This window comes from Podarcis vaucheri, assembly GCF_965113315.1.
Source record: "Podarcis vaucheri genome assembly, chromosome: 5".
Taxonomy (NCBI): Eukaryota; Metazoa; Chordata; class Lepidosauria; order Squamata; family Lacertidae; genus Podarcis; species Podarcis vaucheri.
In genome coordinates, this window is record NC_138763.1 from 85,650,903 (window position 1) to 85,670,413 (window position 19,511).

The 19,511-nt window shown below is 44.6% G+C and overlaps 1 protein-coding gene and 2 long non-coding RNA genes across 17 annotated transcripts in view; 1 reads left to right on the plus strand and 2 right to left on the minus strand.

Annotated features, from left to right (window-relative positions):
• Nucleotides 1–18,260, plus strand: part of DLG5 (discs large MAGUK scaffold protein 5) — a 114,620-nt gene extending 96,360 nt beyond the window's left edge. For all 15 annotated transcript variants that reach the window (XM_082225102.1, XM_082225109.1, XM_082225113.1 and 12 more), the window contains 8 exons: nucleotides 3,358–3,506; nucleotides 5,580–5,750; nucleotides 6,930–7,126; nucleotides 8,260–8,403; nucleotides 9,705–9,832; nucleotides 11,790–11,899; nucleotides 13,801–13,910; nucleotides 16,514–18,260. In XM_082225102.1, coding sequence (XP_082081228.1) covers nucleotides 3,358–3,506; nucleotides 5,580–5,750; nucleotides 6,930–7,126; nucleotides 8,260–8,403; nucleotides 9,705–9,832; nucleotides 11,790–11,899; nucleotides 13,801–13,910; nucleotides 16,514–16,617 — 1,113 coding nt within the window. In that variant the 3' untranslated portion in view covers nucleotides 16,618–18,260. The remainder of the gene's footprint in view (nucleotides 1–3,357; nucleotides 3,507–5,579; nucleotides 5,751–6,929; nucleotides 7,127–8,259; nucleotides 8,404–9,704; nucleotides 9,833–11,789; nucleotides 11,900–13,800; nucleotides 13,911–16,513) is intronic.
• Nucleotides 8,331–19,511, minus strand: part of LOC309533650 — a 46,305-nt gene continuing 35,124 nt past the window's right edge. The window contains exon 2 of the long non-coding RNA XR_014220382.1: nucleotides 8,331–9,097. This is a non-coding gene — a long non-coding RNA (uncharacterized lncRNA). The remainder of the gene's footprint in view (nucleotides 9,098–19,511) is intronic.
• LOC309533652 lies at nucleotides 13,957–15,827 on the minus strand. The gene is made up of 2 exons (XR_014220384.1): nucleotides 15,617–15,827; nucleotides 13,957–14,856 (listed from the first exon to the last, which is right to left on the minus strand). It is a non-coding gene; the product is annotated as an uncharacterized lncRNA (long non-coding RNA).

Consider the following 19,511-nt stretch of genomic DNA (forward strand, 5'->3'; position numbering starts at 1 on the left):
ATGGCTGGGAGTTTGTTAAGAGAGAGATAGTAAAAGCACAACGTCAGGCAATACCAATGAGACGGAAACATGGAAGGTGCCTAAAGAAGCCAGGGTGGCTATCTAAAGAACTTTTAACTGAGTTAAGATTAAAAAAAGGATGTGTACAAAAAATGAAAAGGGGGGGAAACCACCAAAGAGGAATTCAAACAAATAGCCAGCACATGTAGACACAAAGTCAGAAAAGCTAAAGCACAGAATGAACTCAGGCTTGCTAGAGAGGTTAAAAGCAACAAAAAAGGCTTTTATGGGTATGTCTGTAGCAAAAGGAAGAACAAAGAAACAGTGGGGTCACTCAGAGGAGAAGATGGTGAAATGCAAACAGGGGACACAGAAAGGGCTGAACTCCTCAATGCCTTCTTTGCCTCAGTCTTCTCCGATAAAGAAAACAATGCCCGACCTGAAGAATTTGGAGCAAATGATTCAGCAGAGGAAACACAGCCCAGAATAACTAAGGACAAAAATACTTGGCTAGTTTAGATGTATTCAAGTCTCCAGGGCCAGATGAACTGCATCCAAGAGTATTAAAAGAACTGGCAGATGTGATCTCAGAACCACTGGCAGTCATCTTTGAGAATTCCTAGGGAACAGGCGAAGTCCCGGCAGACTGGAGGAGGGCAAATGTTGTCCCTATTTTCAAAAAGGGGGAAAGAGAGGACCCAAATAATTATCGCCCAGTCAGTCTGACATCAATACCAGGGAAGATTCTGGAGCAGATCATTAAGCAAACAGTCTGTGAGCACCTAGAAAGAAATGCTGTGATCACCAATAGTCAGCATGGATTTCTGAAAAATAAGTCATGTCAGACTAACCTGATCTTGTTTTTTGACAGAATTACAAGCCTGGTAGATGAAGGGAACGCAGTGGATGTAGCCTACCTTGATTTCAGCAAGGCATTTGACAAGGTGCCCCATGATATTCTTGTAAAGAAGCTGGTAAAATGCGGTCTTGACTATGCTACCACTCAGTGGATTTGTAACTGGCTGACTGACCGAACCCAAAGGGTGCTCATCAGTGGTTCCTCTTCATCCTGGAGAAGAGTGACTAGTGGGGTGCCACAGGGTTCTGTCTTGGGCCCGGTCTTATTCAACATCTTTATCAACGACTTGGATGATGGACTCAAGGGCATCCTGATCAAATTTGCAGATGGCACCTGTCAGGGGTTCAAGAGCAGAGGCAAGGGCAAGGGAGGAAACAGAGAGCGAGGGGGAGGAGGCAGAAGAAAGGATGAGTGATGACGACGACCTGAGATCTCCGAGTCTTTCCAGTGAATCAGAAGATTCACAGAAAGGAGCACCAGTGGCCAGGGCAAGGGGGGAGCCTAGGGGGACACCCCAGGAGGAAAGGGCCAGAGGGGGCTCAGAGGGGAGCAGTTGGAAATCGGGACCAGCGTCACCAACAGAGAGCAGGGGAGAGGAAGGGCGTCAGGTATCAAGCGCTGGCAGCTCACAACAGGAGGGAGGGCACGAGTCAGGAGTGGCCACACCTCCATCGGGGAGCGAAGAAACGGTCAGACGGAAAGTGGAAGGTTGGGCGCGCGCGCGCCAAGTTCAAATGCACAGGAAGGTGGCGCAGTAAGCAGCCCAGAAAGGGAGCCAGGTCCTAAAGCCCGGCACAAGGAGGCAGGAGGGTCCGGGGGGTCGGCGTCAGAAGAATCCAGGAAGGAAGAGACCCAGGGGGGCAGAGGGACCCAGAGAAGAACAGTCAGGCAGAAAAGGTGGAGTAAGGCTAGGATATTAAGCTGGTGTACAAGGGGCGGAGACTCAGACGGAGCTTCGCCGGTCTAACCCATAAGACGTAGAGTTGCACGCAGCAGCTGGAGAATGGAAACTGTAACTCAATAAAGACTTTTACAAAGTGATTGCTGGCTAGCGTGATCCTCTGTGAGCTAGGATCTGGAAGCAGCTCTGACAGCACCAAACTGGGAGGGGTGGCTAACACCCCAGAGGACCGGATCATACTTCAAAATGACCTTGACAGATTAGAGAACTGGGCCAAAACAAACAAGATGAACTTTAACAGGGAGAAATGTAAAGTATTGCATTTGGGCAAAAAAAATGAGAGGCACAAATACAAGATGGGTGACACCTGGCTTGAGAGCAGTACATGTGAAAAGGATCTAGGAGTCTTGGTTGACCACAAACTTGACATGAGCCAACAGTGTGACGCGGCAGCTAAAAAAGCCAATGCAATTCTGGGCTGCATCAATAGGAGTATAGCATCTAGATCAAGGGAAGTAATAGTGCCACTGTATTCTGCTCTGGTCAGACTTCACCTGGAGTACTGTGTCCAGTTCTGGGCACCACAGTTCAAGAAGGACACTGACAAACTGGAACGTGTCCAGAGGAGGGCAACCAAAATGGTCAAAGGCCTGGAAACGATGCCTTATGAGGAACGATTAAGGGAGCTGGGCATGTTTAGTCTGGAGAAGAGGAGGTTAAGGGGTGATATGATAGCCATGTTCAAATATATAAAAGGATGTCACATAGAGGAGGGAGAAAGGTTGTTTTCTGCTGCTCCAGAGAAGCGGACACGGAGCAATGGATCCAAACTACAAGAAAGAAGATTCCACCTAAACATTAGGAAGAACTTCCTGACAGTAAGAGCTGTTTGACAGTGGAATTTGCTGCCCAGGAGTGTGGTGGAGTCTCCTTCTTTGGAGGTCTTTAAGCAGAGGCTTGACAACCATATGCCAGGAGTGCTCTGATGGTGTTTCCTGCTTGGCAGGGGGTTGGACTCGATGGCCCTTGTGGTCTCTTCCAACTCTATGATTCTATGATCTGATATGTAGTCTGGCCCTCAAATATTCTAGTGTGATGAGGAAGGTTGAGATAAGCAGGAAATCTATTACGTCTCAGTTGGAAAATGTACAAAATATGAGGTGGAATGTCATCTGAGACCAGCAAGGATGCTTAAGATTCAGAGCAGTGATGCTTGGATGAAATATGGCCTAGACATTCTCCAATGAATGACGTTTCTGAAAACTTGTGCTGTATTTTTGAGTAAATTGGAGAACGTCAGACTTTTGATGAAATTGTGACCCCAGGGCTTAGGGACATTTTCAAAAAAATGTATTTTTTTGGATTGGGTTGTATTTTTGGATTGGGCTGTTTTTTTGGATTGGGTTGCCATTTCCCCATTTTTCCATTAGCGAAATGCACTGTGAATGTATTTCCTTTCCCCTTCTTTTGGCATAGTCAGGCTCTCTAGTCCCACATAACAACCTTTTCATTGTTTGGTTTGTTGGACGCGTTCATCCGATTGGAGATTTCAAGTGTTTTTGTTTCTTCTGCTTCTCCTCCCTCCCCCCGCCCCCAGTATGGATCTGTTGACATGCGGAACAAAACAGCCGAAGAAGCTTATCTTGAAATGCTCAAGCCAGGTGAAAATGTTAGAATAAAAGCTCAGTACAGAATAGAAGAATTCAACAAGATCAAAGAGTTACCTGGAGATGGATTCTATGTCAGGTATGTAAAAGTTCAATCAGTAAACCAGGTGACTGTTCATCTGCTACAACCGTGGGCTAATTCACACAGATATGAACATCTCCTGAACTTTCAGCACTTGATGGCTTGCGGATGAATTTGTAAATTGGCTGCGTTGAAACATTGTGTACATTGTGTTTGAACCGACTATAGGGAACAGGACCGCCCTGTCTCTAGTGACTTAATCTGCAATGGTTTATTTATACATAAAAGTTGTTACTTGATGCTATAGTCAACAGAAGCGAGCACGCATCCCACTTTTATGAATACAGCTCAAGAGCACGCCTACAAAATTGGCATCAAAAGTTCAGTCACAATAAGGCAAACTGTATTTATGGTGATTCCATACTTCCTTTTCGACGAATTTAATAATCTCCCCTTAGTTACCTGAAGGATGGATTTCCTATGATTAGGGAAGTGGGCCTTAGGCTCAGCACAGCCCTGTTAAGGATTCTTGAATGATTCCATAGCCTATAAAATTGAGTATTATTAATTTACCTCCCAGAGATTTGTGAAGATGACTAAGTATCAGACAGAGCACTTCCTTAAAAAAGAGAAAAAGATAAAGTGAGCCAGCAGTTTTCTGGTTCAAAGCTTATCTCAGTCATGAACTCCTTGAATAGCCTTAAGTAATTTAGGCACACAATTAAATAACATATATTTAATAATATAAACTCTTGAATAAACTAAAATTCCCAGCCTCTGTCCCCCACCAGGGTCTGTGATATTTTGCTGGACTGCCTTTTAACAGATGGCTCTAATGTAAAGCACACGGGTAAAATAATAGAATTGTAGAATTGTGGAGTTGGAAGGAACCCTAAGGATCATATAGTCCAGCCCCCTGCAATGCAGGAATATGCAGCTTTCTCAAATTGGGATTGAACCTGCAACCTTGATGTTATCAGCACCGTGCTCTAACCAGCTGAGCCATCCAGAGCATGTATTATATGCCCTGAAGCACAATGATACAGTGGCGAAGCATAGCTCTAAATAGCTCTTGATGGGTTGGGTCTGGACTATGTTAGTTGAACTTGGGTCCCATTGAGATAAAATTAGTCATGACTTACTCAGCTCCCATTGAAATCAATGGGAATTAAGTTCATCAAACTTAGTCTGAATCCATCCCATTAACAATATAAATATACACCCCCAGGTAGATAAAGGCTGTGGGCAATCATGTCCGCATCAGCCCTGGAACTGGTCGCCTCCTACTTGGGATTCTTGAAATGGCTATAGAGGGAGAAGTGGGAGCTTTAAGTTACTACTCTGTTCACCAGGCATGAGAAGAAGAAGTATTTACTTCTCCCAGGCCTTGCCATTCCACAGGCTCCTTGCTGCCTACCTATTGCAAGGACTGACATGCCCTCTCTGTCCTGAACTTGAGGACGCCTCTGGGGCTCAAGTATGCATAGTCCCAAGGAGCTCAACTCAGCAAAGTCCCAGCCTCAAATCTGGAGGTTCCTGGTTCACACCCTGGAGTCTCTGATATAAAGCATTGTTAAAATAAAAAGTGTAAATATGTACAATTTTTTTGGCAAAGGGTTTTTAAGGAGATAACTGAAATCACTGGGTTAAAGCTGGCTGAAAGTCCAGATTTAGCATTATTATCAATTTATGATGGGGTGGAAGGTTTGCAAGCTATGAAGGACTTGCTCACAAATTTATTGACAGCTGCACAAATTACTATGGCTAGGAATTAGAAGGGGCAAGCAGAATATAAAATGGAAGAATGATATAAAGAGATGAGGGATATTGCTATTAATGATAAATTAACACGTGCCATTAAGGTAAGACAGGAAATATGCAGGAGAAATGATTTGAGGAGATATGGAGGGTGTTTGCAGAATTTGTACTGTTAAAATGGAAAGGGGTCAAACCATTGCAAGAGGTGTTGAAATTTTGGGAGGTTGGATAGTTACAATGGAATGGTCTCGGTGGTGGGTGCACATTTTTATTCTTATTTATTTACGATTATTAGTTTGTCAAAAAGAAAAAAAGAAAATTAAAAAAAACAAATAAAATAAAAAGGGTCTCTTTATTTCTCTCTTTTTGCAGGGCACTTTATGACCGGATGGCAGAAGTGGAGCAGGACTTGAGCTTCAAGAAGGATGACATTTTGTATGTCGATGACACTCTGCCGCAGGGGAACTTTGGCTGCTGGATGGCGTGGCAGCTGGATGAAAACGCCCAAAAGCTGGAAAGAGGACAGATTCCCAGCAAATACATGTAATTAAATCTCTGAGATGCAGGTGGTGTTTGCCTCATTGCTAAAAGGAGGCAGTTATGATGAAGTATGAACGAAAGCCAAGTGTTTCGTTCTTCAAAGCTTTGTAGTTAATGCTGGAGGGGGTATTAAGTTTCCCAATAAAGTTACTTGAGAGAGGTGGCATGTTTTAATAACTCTCAGTTAAAAGAAACTATTCCGTCAAGTCATTTTTAGTGCTGCCGATGGTTGCCTACTTCCTAAAAATGGAAAGGACTTTGTTTTTGTGCTTTTATTCCGGAACAGCCTAAGTGGCTTCCTGTCGTCATGCCGCAGCACTTTTAGACAGGGATGGATGGCATCCATATTTAATTTTGGTCTGTGGGTTGGAACATAAGAGAACACCACATTTTCCCCTTTAATCCACCAAATTAATGCTTGCTTTTTAATAAAGATCAAGGAGATTAAGATCAAGGGACAGAATTGGGCACTGCTGCCTCAGCTAAGATCCTGATGTCATGGTGTATATGCAGCCAATTGGTGGAGGGGGATATCCCTCATTCTGGCTGCCAGCTTATACTTTTTTTGGTTTTCACTCACTCTCGGGTCTTTGACTTGATCATATCATTCTCTTTCTCCCTCTTTGCAATAGCATTTCACCAACCTTCTCACTTCATTTCCCTCCATCTTACCTTGGAACTGTAGAATCATGGGGTTCTAGTGTGGCCATACCTGCTCTCCTCTTTTGTATGGGACTCCATTATTCTTACTATTTTTTAATTCTTCACTTTGTACTTCAAGTTTCTATGCCTACCCACTTAGATGACCACCACACAAGGAACAGAAGCTCATTATTTGACTTAGGTTGGGCATCTGAGGTTGGGCTCATGGTTTGGCTTCCTCCAGACAAACCATGAGCAGGGAGTCTTAATTACAGCTCATGGTTTGTCTATAGTGAGACATGCCACAAGCCTAGGTTGGGTGCAGAGGCCACAGTCTTCACCCCAGGAATCCTCATGTTTGTTCGATTGTGGTAAGTCACGGCTTGGTTTGGCTCAGAACTGAACTTTCGTCCTCAAGTCAACTACAGATGACCCTATAGTGAGGCCTGACTCAAGATCCATCGTTGGTTTTACTGCTACCTGTATTCTGTTCGAGAGCATTTCAGATTTTGCCCGATTAAGCCCACAATCTCTTTGCAGGATGGAGCAGGAGTTCTACAGGAGGCACAGCATGTCCGAAGCTAAAGATGAAAACAGCTCTGCAAAGACATCATCGGCAGCAGCTCGGAGGTCGTTCTTTAGGAGGAAGCACAAGCACAAACGTAGCGGGTCCAAAGATGGAAAGGAACTGCTAGCCCTTGACACCATCAGCACAGACTCCATCCCTTTTTTGGATGGCAAGTATCTTAACCGAATTTGCTTAGCCCACAACAAAATTATCTAGGTTTATTTGCATATTGGTAAAGGAGGGCCTTCATGGGACGTGAGTGGTGCTGTGGTCTAAACCACAGAGCCTAGGGCTTGCCGATCAGAAGGTCGGTGGTTCGAATCCCTGCAACAGGGTCAGCTCCTGTTGTTTGGTCCCAGCTCCTGCCCCCTAGCAGTTTGCAAGCATGTCAAGTGCAAGTAGATAAATAGGTACCGCTCCAGCGGGAAGGTAAATGGCATTTCCGTGCGCTGCTCTGGTTCGCCGGAAGCGGCTTAGTGATGCTGGCCACATGACCTGGAAGCTGTCTGCGTACAAACACCGGCTCCCTTGGCCTATAGAGTGAGATGAGCGTGCGACCCCAGAGTCGTCCACAACTGGACCTAACGGTCAAGGGTACCTTTACCTTTAAAGAAGGGCCTATGACTGGGTTTCAGAACAAAACAAAACAGAGGAGTTGAGGCAAGGGTGAGCGGGGGAGAGTCAGCCTGCCATATCCGCTGCATGTTCAAAGCTGTTTGGTGACACCCAAATGCCAGACTCGTAATCTGGGGAACCGGGTTCGCGTCTCCACTCCCCCACATGCAGCTGCTGGGTGACCTTGGGCTAGTCACACTTCTCTGAAGTCTCTCAGCCTCACTCACCTCACAGAGTGTTTGTTGTGGGGGTGGAAGGGAAAGGAGAATGTTAGCTGCTTTGAGACTCCTTTGGGTAGTGCTAAAGTGGGACTCCTCTTCTTCTCTCACACATTTAATCTTTTACATACAAGACTGATTGGCATATCCCATAACCCTTCTTAAAGTATATTTCCACATGTCCCCATAAATCTACTATTCACAGTAGCTAAGAAGTATGGATTTGGATCATTAGCTATAGAATGTGGAGTTTCTGCAGCTGTTCCCAGCGATCTTTTTCTGTATTACCTGTTCGGGCTTTGGTTTATTCAATTCAGATTTAGTATTGTTAGAGAATTCAGATTCACAATTTTCCGACAGCGACTGTCCCACACCTCAGTTACCTTCACTATCATGGGCCCTTGAGCTGTTATATTCTTTTATTTATTTATTTTCCTGATCATGTAAGCAACTCTCTGTTTCTCTCCAGATTCTGTAAACCTTGCTTATCAACGAGTCCAGAAAGTGGACTGCACGTCTCCCAGGCCTGTGCTTATTCTAGGGCCATTACTTGATGCTGTGAAGGACATGCTAGTCAAGGAATCTCCAGGAAAATTTTGCCGGTGTCCTCTAGGTAAATATGCCAGCACTTGAAGGTCCTGTAGTAACCAAAAGTTGGTCTCCAGAGGGAGCAGTAGAAAAACAATGGTTGCTTAGGTGTTATGGGTAATTCAGGTGACACACACCCTCTATCGGCAAGAATTCCCTTCTAAAATACCTCTTTTCCTTTGCCCATTTGGCCATTGTGCTGCTCTGCGTTCTCAGGTATTCTTTCCTCCTCTCCCTCTTCAGCTTATAATTCTTCCCTCCCTCTTTCCTCTAAGTCTCTTCTCCTTACTGTACTATTCTCCCCTACAGCACACAGAGGAAACAAACCACAATACCTGGTTTAGTCTTATCTCCGAACCAGAGATTGTTGTTGTTTTTCACTCCCAACAAACTTGGATCAGTAATCTAAGAACAAGCATGGGCTATGTATTGTTGGGAGGGAAACAAACAATGATCCCTGGTTTGGGACAGAACACTTGATCCAAGAGTCGTATTTTGTTTCTTTCCAGTGTGTATAGGGAAGACACAGACCAGAAAGACTCAATTGTGGGAAATTGCTAAATATGAGTTGTGAACAACGCCATTACCTTCTTGTTTTCAATTCAAAAGGAAAGTAAATACAAGCCACGATGGCAATCATCAGCCAAGGTACAGGTGCTGCTTCACACTCCTGGTTAAGCAGAAGTACCAAGTGATGGTGCAGCGTTTAGCATCACAGCCTTTTAAACTCTTTATCTGCTTGCTCCTTTGGGGAGAGCGTTTCCTGACAGCTATGCATGCAGCCTGGAAATCCTCATTTGACAGCACGGACTTATTAAACAGTTGTCCCGGCCTGGATTTATTAAAGCATGGGTTTATGAAGCAGTTGTCATGCTACAGAGCCAACTGGGCAACTGCTGCAACAGCCTCCTTGCTTTCCCCCAAGACTGTGTGTGGTCTTACATTGAATGAGGCAGGAGAGACGACAACAGTGCTGCTTCCCCCCCACATCTGGCAATTTTCTCTGCTTTCTCTCTGTCGTAATGTAACATCCCTCTACCCTGCCCCATTCTAGAAGGGGGGAAAAACATTATCATGGTATTAGCTTGTGCAAATATTGCATTGTAGGGAATGTGCAGCTGTGAGTGCATATTCCTTGATGATCCGGTTAAGCCCTTCAGTAGATGTAAGGCCAGATAATTGCATTTAACTGGTTTAAATGTTAACGTGCTTTATATATATACTGTATGTGTGCAAAGGAAAACTTGGGTCTGAAGCATCCGAATGCCATCTTCCTGTGAAAGTAAAAATGAATAAACCATCTTTGTTTTTGTTCTTCCAAAACAGAGGTGATGAAAGCTTCTCAACAAGCCATCGAGCGGGGTGTGAAAGACTGTTTATTCATAGATTATAAACGTAGGAGTGGACACTTCGATGTGACAACTGTTGCCTCAATAAAGGAGATAACAGAGAAGGTGCTTCTCTCTTTCTCTCTCTCTTTTTATGGTAGCTTTACCATCGGTTATATTTTTTCCTCTTAAAAAAGGCACCCACTCACAATTCTGCTGTAGCTAAACTAGTTTGGGCCTGCCAGCTTCTCTAGTGGGAGACAGTCTGGAACCACACAAAAACTTATCTGAACTCTTTGGAGAGGAGGCAACTCACAAGGAGATAGAAATATGACCCTTTCCCAATAACGTTTACATTCTTATATTTAAAAAATGGATTGATGTGCTGTTTTGATTCTGTAATCCCTAGATTAAAGTGGCTAAGTAGGTGAGCCAGCAAGTCTTGTGTTTCAGTCTAACATTGAGTGTTGTTGACTTCCAGAGCATATGGCAGTAACTTTCCATGGCACACTGGACAAAATGAAGAACTTTCTATCCCTGTTCTTCAGCTTACACTTCATGGGCCAAATCTGATGCAACATGGCAGCCAATATTATCATTATTTAACAACCTTACATAGTGTGGGATTGTAATAAACCTCAAAGCCATTTGTTGTTCGCATGCAATTCACATGCGGCCCTTCATCGTAAGATCTCAGTGTGGTTCACGGAATAAAATACAGGATAAAAACAAGTAAATAAGTAAATCAGAACAGTAAAACAATACCCGCCTTCCCACAGATACAATTAAAAGGCAGTAGAATATTAATCTCAGGTGAAGAGTGGGAGGTTTCTGCTGCTTCTTTCAGGAAGAGCACCCATCCAAGCTCCCCACCTCCTCTCCCCATGTCCCATTGCTACAGGAACTTTTATCTCAGGCCAGCTCTGCTACTGGCAGTAAACCAAGCTGATGAGAAAAGTGCTTTTAGGCCATTTGGAAGTTTCAGGTCTCCTCACCTGAGCGCAACTTCCATGGTAAAAAAGCATGCCCTGCCCGCCCCACTAATGGAGACGTATGTTTAAAGAAGAACGTGCCGCTTGCCTCCATCACAACTAGCTTGGGCCTAAGTAAATTTGCTGTGGTGTTCAGGTTCTGCATTTGGACATCCCAAAGGCATCTGGCTGGTCACTGCGAGACGCTGGGCCTTTGGTCCAGCAGGCTCCCCTTCCGTTGTTAACTGGGCAGATAGGAAAGACGGCTTGGGGAGAGGCAGGTTTGAGAATATTAGGCCGGTGATGAGTGTAAAGTCAGGTGTTTGCATTTCCTGGCTCCTTCTGTTGGTATATTTAAATAGTACAGGAACTGTAAGAGAGAGATAGAGGACAGGGTGTTGGTGGTGGAGGGGTGGAAATTGAAGGATAGCCAAGCAAGAGAGTGAGAAGTCGCATGGGGGAAGCAAAAAGTACAGAAATACAGAGCGTGAATAGGAATGCAACCAGAATGGTGTCTCAGAGCAGTGCTAAAAACAGAGTTATGAAAGCTAGAAGCTAAACGGCACCTTAAACTCAGGTTACGGGTGCAACAACGGAATGTCTAGGTGCGCTTTTTTAATAATAAGAATACAAAGCTGAAAATGAACAAACTGCAGCTAAAATATTCTGTTCATTTTTGACATGGTCTAGTCCTTCCCCTGCCCGCCCCCTAATATTCTTAAGAGGGTCTCTTCTGCAGTCTTCAGACAGTATCTGGAAGTGGGAAGACTGAAAAAGGGTCCCCCTTTCGTTCAACTGCAGTTTTAATCTGAAATCTGAGGTGCAGTACTGTGCCCACAGCTCAGAAACTGCTCGCAATGATGAAATTGCGTGTCATAAAATGCGCCTGGAACAATGGGAGTTTCGAGCACTGTCTCACAGAGAGCAGGCAAGCTGCAGGGACACTTGTGAATTTCCTCGATAGTCTAAAGTGAGCTGTTATTGTCCAGCCCCCTCCTCTGCAAAAGGGGGCTAATGAAACTGAGCTGCCTTGCATAGCTCTTTGTAAGGGTTGCTGAGTGAATGCACCTGAAATGCTTTGAACATATCATGAATTGATTATTTTTTATTAGGACTGTCACTGCCTCTTGGACATTGCTCCTCATGCCATCGAGCGGCTCCACAGCATTCACATCTACCCAATCGTCATTTTTGTCCGTTACAAAAATGCCAAGCAGATCAAGTAAGTGTGAGATGTGGGCCAGGTGGTGGCTGTAGGGATTTGGGTAGTGCTTGGAGGATGGCGTGCTTCCAGTGCTTTCTCGTGTGCAACAGGAAAACTGCTTTCACTTAGATATGCCGTTTAGGCTGCAGTCTTATATCTGCTTACCTTGGAGTAAGCCCCATTCAGGGGTAAGTTCCGAGTAGATGTGTGTAGGTTGCACTTCGAAATTATATGAATTTTGAGTATGGGGTTGCACTGCATTATCAAAGGCTTGATTTTATTTAATCAGATCATATCATGTTGTCGTGCTTTTAGTTATGCATACGTTGGAAGAAATCTGCCTTCTCTGCACAACTGATTTTTGTACATTGGTTATGCTATACATAGGTACCTCGGTTTCTGAACTTCATCCATTCTGGAAGTTCGTTCTTAAACCGAATCCGCTCTTAAACTGAGGCACGCTTTCCCTAATGAGGCTTCCCGCCGGCGGTGCCCTTCCACCGTTCGGCCTCTATTCGTAAACCGAGGTAAAGTTCGCAAACCGGAACACTACTTCCGGTTTTGCGGAGTTTGTAAACCAAATAGTTCGTAAACAGGAATGTTTGTAAACTGAGGTACCACTGTGTACATAATATATGCTTGGTAAAGGGTGGGTTTTTTTCCATATGAAGTCTACAGATTGGCATAGGATTATATTCATATATAATCATTTATGGCTACTATTTTTAATGCTTTTAAAATGCCTCGAGGCCAAGGTGTACTGTACAATAATTGCATGAAGAACAGGCCCCCGGGATTTGCAAAGAAAAGTAAGGCAGTTAGGAAGGGAACAGGGAGAAGGCGGGTCAGCACCATAGAAGCTGTTTAAACCAGGGGTAGCCAGGAAGGTGCCCGTCGGATGTTCCCTGCCAGCATGATATTTAAACCCTTGCAAGGAGGGAGAGGTGCAAAAGTCAGGAGGCATTGGAGAGAGAATGAAGACGTGAAAATTGAACAAGTACCCCAAGGTTTTGGCAAGATGAAACTGCCAGTGCGGGAGAGGAAAAAGAGAGGGAAGAGATCTCTGTACAGAAGAAGTAACTTTGAAAAGTGGCTCTGATAAGAAAACAGGAATCCAGGCCCAGGTGGAGTGACAGAGGCAAGCCAGCTTTGGGAGCCAAGTGGCAACCACTGGGCTTTGTGGGGCAGCTGCACTCACACGCCATATAGCCACCTTGCACAACAATTTTCAATGCTTGCTTCCTTACAATCATGGTTCATAAAAGATAACTGAAATTTAGGATTTTAAGCAACATTTATAAATGATGTTTCCTATATATAAAGGTTTTGGACCACCATCCAGCGCCCTAAGGGTGCTTTCTGGTCACAGTTGACAGCACTGCCTCTGTGTAGGTGGCTGTTGATCATGGCAGATTGCCTTGCCAGTTGCAGCAGGTTAGCTCATAGCCCAGTTGTAATCAAAGGTTAGCTCATGGGAAGGCAAACCAAGGCCTGGGGGCCGGATCCGGCCCAATCGCCTTCTAAATCTGACCCACAGACGGTCTGGGAATCAGCCTATTTTTACATTAGTAGAATGCGTGCTTTTATTTAAAATGCATCTCTGGGTTATTTGTGGAGCATAGGAATTCATTCATTCCCCCCCCAAAAAATAAATAAATATATAGTCCGGCCCCCCACAGTGTATGAGGGACAGTGGACTAGCCCCCTGCTGAAAAAGCTTGCTGACCCCTGGTAGCTGCTCCTGCTTCTGCAGTTTGTGTGTCAAGCGGCCTTCCTATACTGGACACCAGGCGGCGATCTCCACACACCATCTATGCCGTTTAAAATGGGCTGCAAATCTGTTTAGCTCCCTAATGGTTTGCCTTGTGTCCGCTGAAAAATTAAGCGTTTAACGAGCTTTTTCTACATTTCTGTGTTAGAGAGCAAAAAGACCCCATCTTCCTGAGGGACAAAGTCACGCAGAAACATTCCAAAGAACAGTTTGAGACTGCTCAGAAGATAGAACAGGAATACAACAAGTACTTCACAGGTTTGTATGCCAAAGGAAACAATAGCAAAGTGGAAGGCTGGCTTCCGATTCCTCTAGCTGGTTGTGTTTATGTGTGTTTATGTATTTTTTTGCAACAGCATTCTCCCCCCCCCCCCTTTAGCGGTCACATGTGTGTAGGTCACAGTATAGCACATGGTTCCCCATAACAACCAGAAGACTTATAAATCATCCCTTTAGCACTAAACATGTTCTACTTCGAAGGGAACAACCAATAAGTCTGTGTTACGTGCTAGGATTTCCTGAATGGTCAGCTCAAGGGATAGGAAACCCAGCAATGTCGGGCCCTAAAAGCTGGCAGAAGCTTCTGGGAGGAGTGGGGGGCAGAGCTTGCAGCTGCCCAGACCAGTCCAGGTAAGCTGCAGTGGTATTAGGGTGGGAGAATGGTGCCATAACTATTTCCAACTACATAGGTTGCTGCTGGAAACTGGTCCTGCCAGCCCCTGCTCAGTCACTTAGGCACTTGACTCTGTCCAAGGGACAGCCTGTGCAACATTTTAACGCAAGGCCCTTTTCCAATACAGTCGTACCTTTGTTTTCAAGCAGCTTAGTTCCTGAACGTTTTGGCTCCCAAATGCTGCAAACCCGGAAGTGACTGTTCCAGTTTGCGAACTATTTTTGGAAGCCGAATGTCTGATGGGGCTTCCGATTGGCTGCAGGAGTTTCCTGCAGCCAATCAGAGGCCGCACTTTGGTTTCTGAATGTTTTGGAAGTCGAGCGGACTTCTGAAACGGATTCCGTTCAACTTCCAAGGTACAACTGTATTAGCAAGTAAGGACTGCAAGCAGATTGCGGAAGACACTGGAGAATGGATAGTAACATTTTAGTTTGTGTGTGAAGAATGAAGACATTCTGTCTGTTGGTCTGTATCCTGGTTTCTATGACTTCTTGGGACTGTGTGGTTGGTTCATATGCACAGTACAAATCGCTATTGTCAGAGCTGCTTCTAGATCCTAGCTCACAGAGGATCACGCTAGCCAGCGGTCACTTTGTAAAAGTCTTTATTGAGTTACAGTTTCCATTCTCAAGCTGCTGCGTGCAGCTCTACGTCTTATGGGTTAGACCGGCGAAGCTCCGTCTGAGTCTCCGCCCCCTGTACACCAGCTAAGTACCCTAGCCTTACTCCACCTTTTCCACCTGACCGTTCTTCTCTGGGTCCCTCTGCCCCCCGTGGTCTCTTCCTTTCGGGACGCTTCTGACGCTGACCCCCCGGACCCTTCTGTCTCCTTGCGTCGGGCTTTAGGACCTGGCTCCCTTTCCGGGCTGCTTACTGCGCCACCTTCCTGTGTATTTGAACTTGGCGCGCGCGCCCAATCTTCCACTTTCCGCCTGACCGTTTCCTCGCTCCCCGATGGAGGTGTGGCCACTCCTGACTCATGCCCTCCCTCCTGCTGCGAGCTGCCAGAGCTCGGTACCTGGTGCCCTTCCTCTCCACTGCGTTCTGTTGGTGATGCTGGCCCCGATTTCCAACTGCTGCTCTCTGAGCCCCCTCTGGACCCTTCTTCCTGGGGTGTCCCCCTAAGCTCCCCCCTTGCTCTGGCCACTGGCGCTCCTTCCTGTGAATCTTCTGATTCACTGGAAAGACTCGGAGATCTCGGGTCGTCGTCATCACTCATCTTTTCTTCTGCCTCCTCCCCCTCGCTCTCTGTTTCCTCCCTTGCCCTCGCCTCTGCTCCTGAACCCCTGACAGCTATTTTTTTTAAAAAAATGCAGTCCCTGCCCTCAAGCTTACGACTTTAAAGAACAGGTCACAAAAGGAAAAGGGTTCGAGAGGGAGGTTGGGAGGAGGAAATAAGCAAGTTCAGGGTCTTGGGTGTCCCATTTTATGAGAATTCTCAGGAAAATCAACCAATAAGTAAGATTTTATTTTATTTTTTTCCCTGGAAGCGGTTCCATTTGGGGTTTCCTTTTCTTAGGCCTCTCCCTGGGTCACTCTCAAACTAGTCCCCTGAAAGGAACAACACACAGTTTCAGTCTCCTGAAAAATCTACATCTTAAATGTGTCTCTGTGTGTCTCTGCTTCACTCTTTGTCTCTATTCTTTGAGAACCATAGTTGAGCACTCCTGAATGCCATTAAAGATGCTAAGAGTTGGGTCCTACAAGTTCCACCATCAACACCCAAAGTCCATACAGTGAGAACGCATAGAGAAGCACACTCTGTATATGCACCTCCCTTCATTTTCCTGATTCCTTGGCCACATCGAGGTTTAGTTCATATACCTGCTGGTGGAGATGCTTATAAGGAAACAGGCAGGGTGGTTGTTCCTGTTGCCAAAGAGGCAGGCCACTTTTTGAACTGATAAGTGACAACAGGTGAGAAACCAAACAAAGCCCAACTGACATGCCTGGTTCTCTGCAGGTGGTTGTGAGGATAAGGGAGGGTGTCCTACATATGACCACCTTGAGCTCTTAGGAGAAAGGGTGGAAAATAACCATCATCACCACCAAGAAGGGGGGGAGTATTAATCCCGCTTCCTTTTTGTTGCTTCGGTGTGTTTTGATTTCTTGGTGCTAATGCAAATTCAGCTCCCCCCGGTAAACAAGCATGCTGATTGATTGGTGTGTGTGATCCTTCTTTTCACAGGGATTGTCCAGGGAGGCCCTCTTTCAATCATTTGCACTCAGATCATGACAACAGTTGATCAAGAACAAAACAAGGTCCTGTGGATTCCAGCCGGCCCTCTATAGACATATGCAGTGAAGTGACTGAAACTCTGCCACAGATTCGTACATAAAACAGTTGCTTGCGGTGGGTGTTGTTTGGTCCACCCTTAGCTGCCTGTATGGTTGGTACAATTTGGAGTCGTTGCGGACAACATCTGTGAGGCACCCGTGGAAGGCGGTAGGCCTTTCGCTGGCAGAATTCTTCTACATTTGTTCCTATACAAATGAATGAATGCAGAATTTCTTTTTCATAAGACTGTGATGCTGCAAAGTGAGAGAGAGAGAGAAACCCTTTAGGATACGTTTACAAAAACCTCTCCCCCCCCCATCCCAAGTATTTGGTGGTTCATGTTTACTTGAATTTTTTTTAAACAAGCAACCTGTTCAGCTTCCCCTTCCCCAGTAACCCCCTGCTTATTTCTCCTCTGCTTCTGATACGAAGAAAACCAAACAAAAGTGTCGAGTTCCTACTCAGCTGAGTGAGCATGACTTTTTCGTGAAGTGTGGTTCTGTCCTTCCATAACAGCTGTTCTACCTTCAAGAACAATCAGTTGCGTGGATTGTGAATGGGTTTTCTTATAGGTACCCATTTGGGGAGTGAATCCAGGGGGGAGAAGCACTCTTCCGATATGTGGGTGAGGCCACTGTTGTATCTCATAAACTCCCTTGTCTGTTCAAAAAAGTTATTGGCTTCTTTTATGCATGGGTTAATATTTAAATGTCATGGTGTATCTGATCAAACTGTGCTCATTGTGTATTCAGAATAATAATTTTGGGTTGCTGGGCCTACATTAAGCAGTAAATCATAAGGGTTAATAGCTGTGCCTAGAGACTGCTTTATTTTATCACATTTAGGTAGTCTATGTAATTGGAAGCTTACATTGCTCAAGCTTTGTTCTTTTGGTGTGTAATAGCCATAGGGATTTTTATTTAATTAGAATTGCAGTCTCTGTTATAGGGATCTGACAACCTCTAGTGTGGTCCTGTAACTTGTTAGTTTTCCCACTGTCGATAAATGTAGTGTGTGTCTGTTTTGTTTATTTGTTTTTTGTTACAATATGTATCTTCTCACTGTACCAAATTCCATTCTATGTTTCTTTTTGCACTCTGACTTCATTTCCCAACCGTGTGTTTATCTTTTTTTTCCTTCGTAAAGAATTGCATGTCATGTTTTGTAGGTAATGTAACTTTATTGTTCAAGTATCATTTAAGTAGGACTATATTTGTGATGACTGCTCCTAACATTTCATTATGTACATAGGTTTTCTTTCTTCTGTTTTTCCCCTTCCGTTTTTTTTAGTTTTTGCTTTCTTTTTGCATTAATTAAAAAGAAAGGGATTCTTCTTGCACAGTTGTTCAAAAACAAAATTTGGTTGGAAATTTAAACCTCTGTTTTGCAGATACTATTTTATAATTCAAAATACAGGAGAGAGAGAGAGAGAGGGAAAAATGTAGAAAGGCTATTGATAAATTCTTAGTTAAAATACTGTTAATAAGTTGAGGGACAACATATATTTTTTTTAAAGAGGGAGGCCAGAGTTGGACTTCAACGGTACGATTGAAACAGACCGGTACTGTTGCAACATGGATTTTCTGAACTAAAAAAAAGTCACTTTGTATGAAAACAAAAAAGTTGTGTTAAATAAAGGTCAATTTCTATAACTTGACTTGTATGGGAGTGTTACATAATTCCCTGTCTGACTCTGTTGTTCAATTTACTACTATAAACCATACTATGAACACCAAGCAAAAGGTTACAGAATTAAAACAAATTCACAGATATTTGTAATGGTCATTTTACAGTGAGATTCCAAATTACATTTTGTTGATAGAGTTGCAATTACCCATGAAGCATAATGACTCCAAAAGAAAATTCAGAGCAAAGCTTGCTTAAATTTTGATACCATTGGATTTAAAAGATGCTAGCTTGACATACTACTCTTTGTGCCCTTCCCACTTAACAAAATAATACATTTTGAGTATCAGTGGTAAACATCTGCCTGACGGAAATTGGGCTTGGTGAGCTCACTGAAGAATGGCCATAAACTCTACATAACGGCTAAGTGAAATATTTTCTGCTATTATATGGGGCATGTGGTTATCTCAAGGAATGAGGTGGTTTTTGTAATTCTACATTTTGACTTGACAAAATGACAACCATGGTGGACACTGGAGTGAGTTGCATAATTGTTTAGCTAAAACTGATGTAGCTGGAGGCTCTCTGATACATTAGATGGATTAATTCATGTCTCCATCCACAGTTTGGGGCACATAAAGATGAAAATGGATGCTTATCTGTAACAACTGGGAGGGAAAGGGGTTAGCTCCACCCCTCCATTCAATGCAAGAAAGGCTATTGCACATCTACAAGACCAAAGGAATTGGCACGGCTACTCTTCATCCCTTCCTAGAAGGCGCTGCCTGCGAAGGTACAAAGAGTCCTGCCTTACACTGTGAGCCTTCCATTCTTACTTCCTGGCCAGGACCACCAAAACCCACTTGCGGGGACATCCCCACTTTCAGCCACCGGGAGGCAGGCTTCACAAAATCCTGTGCAAGTGTCTATTCCTGTGCTTGTTACTGCAAAGCATGTTCCTGTTTCCCTCTCCAGCGATAAACCCCTCCGAGTCCGGCTGTGCACTGACAGACATGCCTTCCTCTTCGTCATATGTTTATAGCTCCTGCATAAAGCCCGCACAAAACAAAACAAAACACGCCTCCCTTCTGGCATCGCGAAGCACCTGTTTGTGCAACTCCACCCTGGCCCGAGATCCGGCTCGCTACTCTCGTTCATTTCCCCGGACCCCACGGCCTCTTTCCCAAAGATTGCTTTGAGATCTGGGCCGCGATCAAGAACAACAACAACGCAAGCGCTGGGTTTCAAGAGCAGCCTTGAATCGGCGGGGATCGTGTCCCTC